The sequence below is a fragment of the Salvia miltiorrhiza genome, chromosome 8, assembly GCF_028751815.1.
Source record: "Salvia miltiorrhiza cultivar Shanhuang (shh) chromosome 8, IMPLAD_Smil_shh, whole genome shotgun sequence".
Classification (NCBI taxonomy): domain Eukaryota; kingdom Viridiplantae; phylum Streptophyta; class Magnoliopsida; order Lamiales; family Lamiaceae; genus Salvia; species Salvia miltiorrhiza.
In genome coordinates, this window is record NC_080394.1 from 567167 (window position 1) to 581050 (window position 13884).

Genomic DNA, 13884 nt, shown 5'->3' on the forward strand with positions numbered 1-13884 from the left:
GTGCCGTCCACAATGTGGAAACGATATTGCGGACGGAGGGAGTACTAATTTACCTCACTCACAGTTATTCCTCTTTATCTTTATTTATTCCTCTTTATGTTTAATTTACTTCGCTCACACTTATTCCTTATCTTTACTAGTAATTTACACCAAATCAAGAGTGCTTCACCAATCAATTATACCAAAGAAATCTGAGCTTCCCTCAAATTGTTGCGATGGCAGAAGCAGTGGTGTCAACTGCTCTAGAAACCCTGCGCGATTTGTTGTTGGAAGAAGCAAGGTTTTTATATGGTGTGGGCGATGAAGTGAAGGAGCTCGAGTGGCAGCTCAAAGAGATGAAGTGTCTCCTCAAAGATGCCGATAGAAGACGACATGAAAGCGAAACCATATTCAATTGGATCTCGGAGATCAAAGATCTTGTGTACAGAGCGGAAGCTGCCATTGAAAGACACGCAGCTTATCAAGTGACTTCAACGAGAAGACGAGGTCTCAGACAGCTCGTCCACAGATGTAGTTGTAGTTTGGAAAAATGCTACTCGATCCACAAACTAGGCTCCGAGATTTCACCAATCAAATCCCGACTTGAAAGGATAAACAAGGAAATGTTAGAAAGTGGCATAAAGAAGAGCATCATCAACAATACAGATGAAGGGGAAAGCTCGTCCGCCAATAACAGGGCAAGGAAGAGTTTCCCCGAATTCGAGATCGGAGACTGTTTTGTGGGGATGAAGGACGAGCTCAAGCAGCTTCTTCATCTCCTAGTGGAAGACGAAAAGCATCGAGTAATTTCAGTGTGGGGAATGGGGGGATCAGGCAAGACCACCATTGCCAAAAAGCTCTACAACGAGACCAACACCAGCTTTGATCTTTCCGCGTGGGTTTGCATTAGTCAGCAATGTCAGAGTTTTCAATCTGTTTGGAAGGATGTTCTGAAGCAGCTAGAGCATCAAAACACGAAGGATGGGCCAAAAATAAGGGAGGATGTTACAAGTTTGAACGAGTGGGAATTGAAGGAGCGACTATGCAAGATACAAAGAGACAAGCGATGCCTCATTGTTTTTGACGATCTTTGGGAAACTTCTCATTGGGATGGCTTCAAGCATCCCTTCCTTGTCCAAGATTTGCAGAGCAAAATCTTGATCACCACGCGCGAACGGGAGGTCGCGGAGATTGGATGCCCTGTCAAACTTGGGCTTCTAAAAGAGGAAGATGCTTTGGAACTACTCGAGAAGAAAGCATTTCCCCACACAAACATTCCAGGTTAGTTGGATTTGACTTCTAGTCTACAAATAATATTCTAGATTTACCTGTTGGTTAGTTTCTATTCTTGCATCATCGATTCCAAATCAGATGAGAGGATCTGATTAAGTTATAAAGTTACTATACAATTAAACGTAGTTTGTTTTTTCAATGCAGAGTTTGCATTGGAAGATAATTTTAAGAAAATTGGAAAAGAAATGGTGCAAAAATGTGGGTATTTGCCGTTGGCAATTTCTTTACTCGGTGGGGTCTTGAGAATGAAAAATTCGATGAAGGAGTGGGAGTTAGTAAATGAGGATATCAAAGAATTCATATATAGAGTGCTGAATTTAAGCTATGAAAGTCTACCCTATTATTTGAAGCCTTGCTTTCTCTATATGGGTTTATTTGAAGAGGACGAAGATATAAATGTTGAGGATCTATACAGGATGTGGATAGCACAAGGCATGATTTCATATGAAAATATTGGAGACAAGGACAAAACTTTATATGAAATCGCGGAGCTCTACTTGGGTGAGTTGGCCTCCAGGTCCATCGTCCAAGTCGAAATTTACGATGGTGTCACACCTGGAAGAAAATATAGGAGCTGCAAACTTCATGATGTAGTAAGAGAACTATGTTTGAAATTGGGGAGAAGTGAGGATTTTGGTGCGCAGAGTTTGGAGTATCAAAGTGGGAAAGCTTCCTCGCATAGGAAAATACTACATTTGGCTATACGTTTCAGGAAGGAAGTTCAAGTGGAACCTGACGAGCTTACACTCACTTGGGGAGAAGATAGTACTGAACATTTAAGGTCTCTTCAAATGTTCAGTCACATAAATTCGGGTGTTGTTGAGTTTCCCCCGCAAGGTATTGTTGATCTTCAGAAATTCAAATTGCTGAGAGATCTAGGTATGGTGGGATTCAAATTTGAAGGAAGAAAGTTATCGAAAGGAATCACTAGTCTTGTTCACCTTAGACGTTTGTGTTTAGAAAAATGTGAATTTGATAAGCTACCGTTGTCCATAAGGAATTTGATATACATGGATACCCTTGATTTATCTTATTCGATGAATGTTGGAGTTCCAAATGTTTTTAAGGAGATGCTACGTTTAAAGCACTTGTTTCTTCCCGATTATGATAAGGAAAAAATTGGAAGTTATCGATTGACATTGGACGAGGGAGTGATTGAGTTGGAGACTCTGTCGAATTTGGATAGTAGAGTGATTGAGTTATGGGAGTTACCAAAGTTGAGGGAGTGGAGAGTGGAGGCAGGAGCCATGCCCCTTCTCTCTCATTTACAAATAGATGAGTGTCCTAATCTGGAGATGCTTCCAGATGGATTGAATCTCATTTCCACTCTTCAGGAACTAGAAATTATTGATACGCCGGAATTGGGAAAAAGGGTATCGGCATCAGGAGAGGATTTCCAAAAAATCAGCCATGTCCCTTCAATTATCATCAAAAACTATTGATGATGACTAACTAATCTAGTCTCCACCTTGGTAATGCTTGCACCAATCTCATTCTCAATTCCCAATTATGTTGCTTCAATTTTAGTTTTTCTCTAAAAGATATGTATCTCGATAAGGTTTTAACTATAAAGCTCGACGCATTCTAAACTTGTATCGTCTTGGTTTTGGTTGCAGGGTACTTTTCTGCCCCCCTTCGAGCTACAGTCTTGTTGTTCCATGTCCCAAGTGTTTCTCTTTAATTATTTGCATTCTTTTCTCTGCAACCTTGTCTCGCTTTAATCACTTTCTTTCAAACAAATGTGTATATTTCTTTTGTACATGGGCGTGGTGGCCATATATATTCCATTCCTTGTATTATTAATCTGGACAATTTATTCTAGACTTGCTTAGTTTCACATGGAGTTATTTTGGTAAGATTCAGCCCATGAGCCTTTGCTTGTAACTTCTGCAGATTTATTATACGAGTTTTGATAAATTGATTTAGTGTGGTGTGAGTGGAATTAAAGCACAACTTTTATGGTAGTTTTAAATTGATTAATTTGGTTAAGTGGCGGGCCCATTAATGACAATATTGATAATATTGAGGATTATAATTAAGTGAGAATTTTGCAAAAAAAAAAATAAAAAAAAATAATGATAGCTTTTTTTTAGTTCAACATGTGCATTATTATGTTTAATAGCATGCATTTCTTGTGTATACATATATACTACCTATGTTTGGATATCATATGATTCTTTCTCTCTTTATGTATAAATCTATGGTGAACGCATCACCTCGGTCAGATCGCATGACGGTGAAACTTCTACCTTTTTAATGACAACTAATTTGACGATGAATGTAATGACTTTATATATATACTCAATATTATAGTGTTCTTTTGTTCTCACGAAAATGGTAGTTCTTATATGGAACCTTTCGTGATCATTTTCATGATCAATAGATTTGCCCATTGCTTGTACACAATATGTCAAATTTTAAAAGTATATATGGCAAAAGAAGTTTCCATTATTCAATTATATGTGCATGAACAAGTTAATTATGTCACATGAAACATATACAACAAATGACTATCTATCAAGTCTTGCTCATGATATATGTCAATATCCACACTATATATAATTACTTATAATGCAATTATTAATTAAGTACTAATATTACATAGTAGGTAAAAAAAAGCATTATAAATGATGGATCAAGAAATTCAATTATCCTTCAAAAATTCACTCACAATGATACTTCTACTCTCAATAACTCTCCCAATATTCTTGCTCCTTTACATCCTCTATAAAACCAAACATCAGGCAAAAACCACTCTACCACCGGGCCACCCCCGCTGCCGTTAATCGGAAACCTCCACCAGCTCGCGGGGGTCGCGGACCCACACATCTATCTCCACTAGCTCTCAAGAAAATACGGCCCGATAATCCACATGAAACTAGGTTCCATTCCTCTCCTAGTTATCTCCTCATCAAAACTAGCCAAACAAGTCTTGAAAATTCAAGATTCATCATTTTGCAGTAGGCCCAAATTACTAGGGCTGCAGAAGCTATCCTACAACAGCTCCGATTTAGTCTTCACACCATACAACGAGAGGTGGAGGGAGATGAAGAAGGTGACACACATTCACCTCTTAAACCCTAAAAAAGTTCAATCCTTTCGCCCCCTTCGCGAAGAGGAGATCTCTCGCATGATCACCAAGATTCGAAGCTCTTGCTCCGATAATCGAGCCGTGAATTTGAGCGAGGCGACCACGGCCACCGCCAGCCGCTTGACAAGCGCAATTTGTTTTGGGAAGAGGTACGAGGAGGGCGGATCGGAGACAAGGAGATATGGCCGGATTGTGAGAGGATTCGACGCGCTCACGACGGCTTTCTTTGTTTCCGATTACTTTCCGGCGTTGAGTTGGGTGGATAAAATCAGTGGGAAAATGAGAGATGCTGATAGGATGTGCAAGGACATGGATTCTTTCTATCAAGAGCTCATCGACGAGCGCCTCGATTCGAGGGCGAGGGCGGAGGTGGAGGAGGAGGAGAAGGATATGCTTAGTGTGTTGATAAAGCTTATAGAAGACAAGTCTTCTTTCACTCATCTCACTTGGGATAACATCAAAGCCCTCCTAATGGTGAGCTTTGTTTTACTTAATTGATTCAGGAAACCGTTATGTTACATATTTTATGTGAGCACAGCTTACGGTTAATTTATATGTTAGGGCTATCTTTTTTGTTTTATAGATTTATTTTGATTCTAATACATCATGAATAATTTTTGCGATTATTAATTTCATAAATTACATAAAAATCTATGCTCGATATATATTTTTATTAATTATTTGAAGTTATAGAGAAAAAGAACAAATTGAAGTCGATTTTTATGTAGTTTATAAAATCATTGATCTCAGCAGCAATTCATGACATACTAGAATAAAAATTCTAGAACAACGAAGCGCAACTCAGTTGGTAAGAAGCTTTTCCTCTAATCAATAGGCCGCGGATTTGAGTCACCAAGGGGGCAAATCCCTATTATTGATCCTCTTTTTTTTTTCTTTTAAAAGAAAAAAAAAAGGAATACAAATTCTAGATCCACCACAGATCACAAATGAAGAACTTTGCTGGAAAAATAAATTAAAGATATTGTAGTAAATAATTGGAAGATGGAGTACTTTTAATTGTTACACACGTGAAAATTTCTGATATTGGTAAACATTTTGTAGGATATGATTGCAGCTTCATCAGAAACAATTCCAGCTTCAACTATTTGGACGATGACAGCTCTAATCAAAGCTCCCAAAGTCATGAAGAAACTGCAAAATGAAATCAGAAGTTTGGTAGAAGAAAAGGGCAAAGTAGATGAAGATGATTTGCCCAAACTTCCATATCTAAAAGCAGTAATAAATGAGAGTTTTAGAATGTACCCTCCAGCGCCATTGCTCCTACCAAGAGAATCAATGGAGACAAGCATTCTAGACGGCTACGAAATCGCGCCCAAAACGATGGTTTATGTTAACGCGTACGCTGTAGGGAGAGATCCCGAGTACTGGAAAAATCCGGATGAGTTTATTCCCGAGAGATTCTTGAATAGTAATATTGACTTCAAAGGGCAAGATTTCGGGCTCATTCCATTCGGGTCGGGGCGAAGGATGTGCCCCGGCATGAATATAGGACATTTGTCAATGGAGCTTATGGTTGCAAATTTGCTCTATTGTTTTGATTGGGAATTGCCTAAAGGAATTCATGTAGAAGATGTGGATACAAATCCAACGCTTGGAATTGCAGTGCATAAGAAAAATGCCCTACTACTTGTGCCTAAAATTTATGGTTTTTAATTAGTGTGTGTGTTTTATAAAGTTTATGGTGTTTAATTAATTAGTGTGTGGGTAATGTTCTTGTAAACAATAAGAAGGATATTAGTTCGGATGCTATGTCCTACAATTTTTATGTGTTGTTGTGTCCTATTATTGATTTATCAATTTATAATATTTATATAAAAATAAAAATTATTAGGGTTAAATGAGTATATTTGTCTATATACTTTCTTGATCTGCATTTTTAACGACTGGAGACACTTATTCGAAAACAAAGTGAGTACTTAAGGATATATATAATTCATGTAGCCAACGAAATCTAGTTCAAGTGATATATTGAGACACCTAAAGACTCTTCTTTGTGAGAGGTCGGGTCTTTGGTTCAATCCTACTTGCATGATGCAGCTATCATTTTAATTTTGTGAAATAATATTTAACTTGTGGGACACATGTAATTTTGCAATAAGCTATGTTCAAAATGTATATATATACATATTTTGAATTAATTGTTTGGAAACTTAATTTCTCATTATTATATATATAGTTATTAAAAAAATATTATTTATATTTTTTTTTTATTGTCTTAAGATAATAGGTGTCTTAGAAGTAATAGAAATGCTATCAATTCCTGCCAACTCGGCCAATAATTTGCATAGATATCGACCAACACAACTTCTCTTACACGAATGTACGAGTTTTAAAACACCAAATCAATTAAAAATCACTAAAGTAATAATAGTTGTTGAGTTTTATTAATTTTAAAATTCTTCTGCTAAACGTCATCAACATCCATCTTTTTCGTACAATCGTGACTAATCACGAATCTTAGTAGTATTTAATTTGACATGTTTCACGTGAATTTTGATTGAGAATGGAGGCAGGAGCCATGCCCCTTCTCTCTGAATTGAAGATCTATGATTGTTCCGGTCTGAAGATGCTTCCAGATGGATTGAGTGGCATTTCTACTCTTCGGGAACTGCATATCTATGGAATGCCAGAAATGGGGAAGAGGGTATCGGCATCAGGAGAGGATTTCCACAAAGTCAGCCATGTCCCTTCAGTTATCATCCAAGACGATGACTAGTCTCTACCCGGGTAATGCCTTCATCAATCTCTTTCTCAATTCCCAATTCTTTATTAAAGCTCGATAAGGTTTTAATAAAGCTCGATCCATTATAAAGCTTGTATCATCTTTCTCTTGGTTGCAGGGTACTTTCCTCCCCCCTTCGAGCTACAGTCTTGTTTCGTTTCTCTTTAATTACTTGCACTCTTTTCTATGCAACCTTGTTTCGCTTTAATCACTTATTTTGAAATAAATGTGTATATACTTCTTTTGTATGCGGCTCCAAGGCTGAAATCTGTTTGATTTTGATGATTCTGCGCAATAATGCTTAGTTCCATATGTAGCTGTTTTGGTGAGATTCGACTCTGAAGATTTAAGCTATATAATTCTGTTCTTGAATTGTGATTTTTGTTGCTTGGTTGTTGATGGTTTAATTTACCATTGATTAAGCAAGAAAAAATGGGTTATATATGTTGAAGGGTTTGAAGCTGCTTTAGTTGGACTCTTTTCCGGCCAACATATAGAGAATTGTATTCAAATTCATGTTGTGTTTGAATTGAATTAATTGTTTGTAATTAATGTTTCAAAATTTTCAACTCAATCTATTAATTTTAGACAGGAAAAAAAAAAAAACAAGGGAAATGGTCAGTTGAAGAGAGAGGGCGAACAATAGACTCAATTTTCCATGTCAAGACTGATAATAAAAAGAAACATAAAATTCTTAATAATGCCAATTCAGCACGGGTTGTCAACCTGAGCGCCGTGGCCATGGCGCTCAGCAGCGCTCTCATATGCAGGGTTGCATTCGGGAAGAGATACGACGAGCTTGGCTCGGAGATGAGGAGATTCGACAGGCTCTCTCGCGAGGCGCAAGAGCTCATGGCAACTTTCTACGAGGAGCTCATCGAGGAGCACCAGAATCGTCTGGAGAGGGCGGCGGGGGAGGATGAAGATGTTCTTGGTGTTTTGATCAAGCTTAAAGAGGAGAATTCTTCTTCTGTTGAACTTGGATGGGATCAGATCAAAGCGTTACTAATGGTAACTTGTTTTTAAAATATTTTTTTTTTACTTGCATGATTGATTAATTTGTATATATATTGTTGGGAAGTGGTGATTAGATTTTGGTGAAATAATGTTAACCAACCCTACTTTGGAATCATTCAAGCTTTGATCCTGACTGTCATTTTTTTATTCCTAAATTATGTTTTGTTTCAAGAGTGCATGCTGGTGTAGAGTGTGCTGCTAATATTATTATTAATATACTCATCTAAATTAATCTTATCTTATAGTATATTACTTCTACAAAAACATGCATTGTTTAGAATTTTGATTATACGTAATATTTTCTTTTATGTATGTGGCATGTAAAGGAAGATTCCATAAGAAAGAATAGTATTTGAAGTATTAATACTCATTTTGACACAACACTTAGTATTTCTAGGTAAATAAATATTGGAACATTTCACTATATATGATCCGTTTCTTTTTTTTTCTTTGCAGAATATTTTTATTGCTGCAACTGATACGACGACTGTCTCAATCGTTTGGACGATGACGGCACTAATGAAAGCGCCAACCGTGATGAAAAAAGTACAAGCAGAAATCAGAAATTTGATAGGTGAAAAGGGTAAATTAGATGAAGGTGATTTGCCCAACCTTCCCTATTTGAAAGCAGTGATTAAGGAGACATTGAGGTTGTACCCTCCAGCTCCACTACTTGTACCAAGACAAACAATAGAAAAATGCACTCTAGTGGGATACGAGATTCAACCTAATACAGTGGTTTTTGTTAACGCGTGGGCGGTTGCAAGAGATCCGAAGTACTGGGAAAATCCAGACGAGTTCATGCCTGAGAAGTTCTTGAATAGCAATATTCATGATATCACGGGGCAAGACTTCGGGGCGATCCCATTTGGATCAGGACGAAGAATTTGCCCTGGGATGTCTATGGGACTTGCAAACGTGGAGCTCACGGTTGCAAGTCTTCTCTACAATTTCGACTGGGAAATGCCTGAAGGGATCAAAGCTCAAGATATCGATACTGATACCGTACCTGGAATCACTATGCATAAGAAAAACCCTCTCATCCTTGTAGCTAGAGACTATGTTGCTTAGTTTGAAGCCCCTTTTTTTAAAAAGAGGATTAATAAGGTTTTTTCATTTTCCCCTGTGATGACTCAAATTCTCAACTATTACGATTGAAGGAGGAGCTTCTTACCAAATGAGTTACACTTTATTGTTTTTTAAGTTTGAAGCCTTTGTGTTCATCTACATTATCAAATAAATTGATATTAATTACTGTCTAGCATCACGAATTACAATCTTATAGTTTGTGTTTTTTAGCCAATAACTCGGATTAAGAGATTCAGTGTAGCGCACCTGGTGTCACATTTTGTGTTTCACTTTCAATTTTATTTATTTTCTTATATAATTTTTCTTCAGTTTCGACTTTGTATGTTTTAGTTTAATTTTGTGATTTTTAATTAGGGCTTATTCCATCTAATTAGGAAAAATAATTTTTTGAAATAAAAATTAAGTATACTTCATAATATTATACTCCCTCTGTCCCGGCTTTTGGTATCCAATTGAGAGCGGCACGGGTTTTAATAAACTGATTGATGTGTTGTGAATGAAATAAGGGTCCCACATTTTATGTGAGAGTTAAAATAATTAAAGTGGAGTAAGGGCCCCACCAACTTTTACTAAAAATAGAAATGGATACCAAAATATGGGACGGCCAAAAAAGGAAAGTTGGATACTAAAAGCTGGGACGGAGAGAGTAATAAATTATATTTTTATAGTGGGACATAGTGACACACATAAAATTGTGGAACACTGAATCTCATCTCCTCTTCACTCCCAATTCAGATACTATTTTGTCTTTTATTACGACATCTCTTATTACAGTAGTGGATGATTGATATGTGATAATTAATATTATTTTATGATTTAGAGTTTTTCTAAGGAAAATATACAATTTGAGATCCAGTGCTGTACCACACTAAGTGGTGTCTATTGCTCTATAAACATTGTGTGATTTGTTGTTGGAAGAGGTAAGGTTTTTATATTGTGTGGGGATGAAGTGAAGGAATTGTTAAGTCAATGCATTCATATCATGGACTAAATTAATTAACATTAATGAACTCCTATTGGCTTAAGGCCCCTTACTTAGAAGTTAGAACATCTCATTAATTATGCCAGCTAATGATGAATCACCATCATTTTTTAAAGCAATTATTGAGTTTTCGTTGTTGAGAAATGGTCTGAAGAGTTGGTGGCCTGACATAGAATGAATATTTTTAATGAATATTACCGTTGAATAAGTGGGAATAATGAGGGAGAATTATAAATCGAGTGAAGATGAAGACAAGGTAGAAATCAAAACAAGTGGAGTTAATTAAGATAATCATGTGCTTTCTCATAAGCTAAACAACTTTCACACTTTTCCCCTCTTTCCTCACACAACTCTCCAAGAACTAATTTCTCTTTTCCACAATCCAAATACTTCGCAATCTCGATTGAAGAATTTGTATTCACCACAACGAGTTGCATATCCTTATTCCTCTCTCTATATACTGTCACCAATACTAAATCGATCGATCGAGTCTGGAATTGTTGTGATGGCAGAAGCAGTGGTGTCGACTGCTCTAGAAACCTTGCGTGATTTGTTGGTGGAAGAAGCAAGGTTTTTATCCGGTGTGGGTGACGAAGTGAAGGAGCTCGAGATCCAGCTCAAAGAGATGAAGTGTCTTCTCAAAGATGCCGACAGAAGACGACATGAAAATGAAACCATTTTCAATTGGATCTCAGAGATCAAAGATCTTGTGTACAGAGCCGAAGCTGCCATTGAAAGACACGCAGCTTATCAAGTGACTTCAAGGAGAAAACGAGGCCTCAAACAGCTCCTCCGCAGATGTAGTTGTAGTTTGGAAGAATACAAGTCGATCCACCAATTAGGCTCGGAGATTTCACCGATCAAATCCCGACTTGAAAGGATAAACAAGGAAATGTTAGAAAGTGGCATAAAGAAGAGCATCATCAACAATACAGATGAAGGGGAAAGCTCGTCCGCCAACAACAGAGCAAGGAAGAGCTTCCCCGAATTCGAGATCGGAGAGTGTTTTGTGGGAATGAAGGACGAGCTCAAGCAGCTTCTTCATCTCCTAGTGGAAGACGAAAAGCATCGAGTAATTTCAGTGTGGGGAATGGGGGGATCAGGCAAGACCACCATTGCCAAAAAGCTCTACAACGAGAACAACACCAGCTTTGATCTTTGCGCATGGGTTTGCATTAGTCAGCAATGTCAAAGTTTTCAATCAGTTTGGAATGATGTTCTCATGCAGCTACAACATCAAAACACGAAGGATAGGCCAAAAATAAGGGAGGATGTTACAAGTTTGAGCGAGTGGGAGTTGAACGAGCGACTATGCAAGATACAAAGAGAGAAGCGATGCCTCATTGTTTTTGACGATCTTTGGAAAATTTCTGATTGGGATGGCTTCAAGCATTCCTTCCTTGTCCAAGATTTGCAGAGCAAAATCTTGATCACCACGCGCGAACGGGAAGTCGCGGAGATTGGATGCCCTGTCAAACTTGGGCTTCTAAAAGAGGAAGATGCTTTGGAACTACTCAAGAAGAAAGCATTTGCCCACGCCAACATTCCAGGTTAGTTGAATTTGACTTCTAGTCTACAAATAATATTCTAGATTTACCTGTTGGTTAGTTTCTATTCTTGCATCATCGATTCCAAATCAGATGAGAGGATCTGATTAAGTTATAAAGTTACTATACAATTAAACGTCGTTTGTTTTTTCAATGCAGAGTTTGCATTGGAAGAAAATTTTGAGAAAATAGGGAAAGAAATGGTGCAGAAATGTGGGTATTTGCCGTTGGCAATTTCTTTACTTGGCGGGGTCTTGAGAATGAAAAATTCGATGATGGAGTGGGAGTTAGTAAATGAGGATATCAAAGACTTCATATATAGAGATGAAAGTGAGATTGATGGAGTGCTAAATTTAAGCTATGAAAGTCTACCCTATTATTTGAAGCCTTGCTTTCTCTATATGGGTATATTTCAAGAGGACGAAGATATAGATGTTAAGGATCTATATATGATGTGGAGAGCACAAGGCATGATTTCATATGAGAATATTGGAGACAATGACAAAAATTTGAGGGAAATCGCGGAGCTCTACTTGGGTGAGTTGGCCTCCAGGTCCATCGTCCAAGTCGAAATTTACGATGGTGTCACAAGTGGAAGAAAATATAGGAGCTGCAAACTTCATGATGTAGTAAGAGAACTATGTTTGAAATTGGGGAGAAGTGAGGATTTTGGTGCGCAGAGTTTGGAGTATCAAAGGGGAAAGTTTCCTCGCATAGGAAAATACGGCATTTGGCTATATATTTCAGGAAGGAAGTTCAAGTGGAACCTGACGAGCTTACACTCACTTGGGGAGAAGATAGTAGTGAACATTTAAGGTCTCTTCAAATGTTCAGTCACATAAATTCGGGTGTTGTTGAGTTTCCCCCGCAAGGTATCGTTGATTTTCATAAATTCAAATTGCTGAGAGATCTAGGTATGGTGGGATTCAAATTTGAAGGAAGAAAGTTATCGAAAGGAATCACTAGTCTTGTTCACCTTAGACGTTTGTGTTTAGAAAGATGTGAATTTGATACGCTACCATCGTCCATAAGGAATTTGGTATACATGGATACCCTTGATTTAACTTATTCGAGGAATGTTGGAGTTCCAAATGTTTTTAAGGAAATGGTACTTTTAAAGCACTTGTTTCTTCCCGATTATGATGAGGAAAATATTGGAAGTTATCGACTAACATTGGACGAGGGAGTGGTTGAGTTGGAGACCCTATGGAAGTTGGATAGTAGAGTGCATGAATTAAAATGTATGAACAGAATGAAGAATCTGCGAACTTTCTCAACAAACATACACGACAATGAAAGCTTGTCAGCCAACATCGACGCCATTGCTCTCATGGAAAAGTTAGTGTATTGTTGGGTTGTAATCAAAAAGGGTTGCGAGTTAGGAACAAATAAGGGAGTGTTAACGCTGAAGAAGGTAATCACATGTCCCAATCTTCATTCCTTGTGGATTGAAGTTAAGTTAGGGAAGGTGCTGGCAGAGTGCGGGAGTGACTTCATCAGTTCAAAACTTAGAAGTTTGTATCTGTCAGAATGCGAGATTGAGGATGATCCAATGGGGATACTGGGGAAGCTTCCTTGCTTGATAGAGTTGTATTTATGGACAAAATCATTTGTGGGGGAGGAGATGACGTGTCCATCAGACAGTTTTCCTCGCCTCAAGTTGCTTGAGCTATATCAATTACCAAAGTTGAGGGAGTGGAGAGTGGAGGCAGGAGCCATGCCCCTTCTCTATGAATTGGAGATCTATGATTGTTCCAGTCTGAAGATGCTTCCACATGGTTTGAGTGGCATTTCTACTCTTCGGAAACTGAAGATTTCTAAAATGCCGGAAATGGGGAAGAGGGTATCGGCATCAGGAGAGGATTTCCACAAAGTCAGCCATGTCCCTTCAATTATCATCCAAAACTATTGACGATGACTAACTAATCCCGGGTAATGCTTGCACCAATCTCATTCTCAATTCCCAATTCTGTTGCTTCAATTGTAGTTTTTCTCTAAAAGATAGGTATCTCGATAAGGTTTTAACTATAAAGCCCGACGCATTCTAAACTTGTATCGTCTTGGTTTTTGTTGCAGGGTACTTTTCTCCCCCCTTCGACCTACAGTCTTGTTGTTCCATGTCCCAAGTGTTTCTCTTTAATTA

At 37.8% G+C, this 13884-nt stretch overlaps 6 protein-coding genes across 7 annotated transcripts in view; all 6 read left to right on the top strand.

The window, feature by feature from the left end:
* The window catches only part of LOC130999707 (probable disease resistance protein At1g58602), a 43789-nt gene extending 40680 nt beyond the window's left edge, over positions 1–3109 (top strand). The window contains exon 3 of the mRNA XM_057925330.1: positions 2889–3109. The gene's annotated coding sequence lies outside the window, so the exon portion shown is untranslated. The remainder of the gene's footprint in view (positions 1–2888) is intronic.
* Positions 1–9333, top strand: part of LOC130999714 (6,7,8-trihydroxycoumarin synthase-like) — a 57504-nt gene extending 48171 nt beyond the window's left edge. Inside the window, exons 1-3 of one of the 2 annotated variants that reach the window (XM_057925336.1) lie at positions 6906–7111; positions 7225–8117; positions 8580–9333. In XM_057925336.1, the coding sequence (XP_057781319.1) occupies positions 7848–8117; positions 8580–9194 (885 nt within the window). In that variant the 5' untranslated portion in view covers positions 6906–7111; positions 7225–7847 and the 3' untranslated portion in view covers positions 9195–9333. Of the gene's footprint in view, positions 1–6905; positions 7112–7224; positions 8118–8579 lie in introns of those variants that run through there. The other variant, XM_057925337.1, reaches the window with a different exon arrangement.
* LOC130996997 (probable disease resistance protein At1g58390) lies at positions 191–2714 on the top strand. Its single transcript, XM_057922278.1, has 2 exons — positions 191–1260; positions 1417–2714. Exons 1-2 carry the CDS (start codon positions 216–218, stop codon positions 2712–2714), a joined length of 2343 nt encoding a protein of 780 aa, XP_057778261.1. The 5' UTR covers positions 191–215.
* LOC130999713 (6,7,8-trihydroxycoumarin synthase-like) lies at positions 3917–6228 on the top strand. Its single transcript, XM_057925335.1, has 2 exons — positions 3917–4837; positions 5426–6228. Exons 1-2 carry the CDS (start codon positions 4145–4147, stop codon positions 6035–6037), a joined length of 1305 nt encoding a protein of 434 aa, XP_057781318.1. The 5' UTR covers positions 3917–4144; the 3' UTR covers positions 6038–6228.
* Positions 9334–10458: 1125 nt separating the features above from the next.
* LOC130999708 (putative disease resistance protein At1g50180) lies at positions 10459–12928 on the top strand. The gene is made up of 2 exons (XM_057925331.1): positions 10459–11744; positions 11901–12928. The coding sequence occupies exons 1-2, from the start codon at positions 10700–10702 to the stop codon at positions 12554–12556; spliced, it is 1701 nt and encodes a 566-aa protein (XP_057781314.1). The 5' UTR covers positions 10459–10699; the 3' UTR covers positions 12557–12928.
* LOC130996998 (probable disease resistance protein At1g58602) lies at positions 12787–13653 on the top strand. The gene has a single exon (XM_057922279.1). The coding sequence runs from the start codon at positions 12787–12789 to the stop codon at positions 13651–13653; it is 867 nt and encodes a 288-aa protein (XP_057778262.1).
* The last annotated feature ends 231 nt before the right edge of the window (positions 13654–13884 follow it).

Coding starts and splice junctions, on each gene's coding strand:
- LOC130996998 (XM_057922279.1), top strand. CDS start 12,787: ATGGATACCCTTGATTTAACTTATTCGAGGAATGTTGGAGTTCCAAAT.
- LOC130999708 (XM_057925331.1), top strand. CDS start 10,700: ATGGCAGAAGCAGTGGTGTCGACTGCTCTAGAAACCTTGCGTGATTTG. Junction 11,745..11,900: donor TGCCCACGCCAACATTCCAG/GTTAGTTGAATT, acceptor TTTTCAATGCAG/AGTTTGCATTGGAAGAAAAT.
- LOC130996997 (XM_057922278.1), top strand. CDS start 216: ATGGCAGAAGCAGTGGTGTCAACTGCTCTAGAAACCCTGCGCGATTTG. Junction 1,261..1,416: donor TCCCCACACAAACATTCCAG/GTTAGTTGGATT, acceptor TTTTCAATGCAG/AGTTTGCATTGGAAGATAAT.
- LOC130999713 (XM_057925335.1), top strand. CDS start 4,145: ATGAAACTAGGTTCCATTCCTCTCCTAGTTATCTCCTCATCAAAACTA. Junction 4,838..5,425: donor ACATCAAAGCCCTCCTAATG/GTGAGCTTTGTT, acceptor AACATTTTGTAG/GATATGATTGCAGCTTCATC.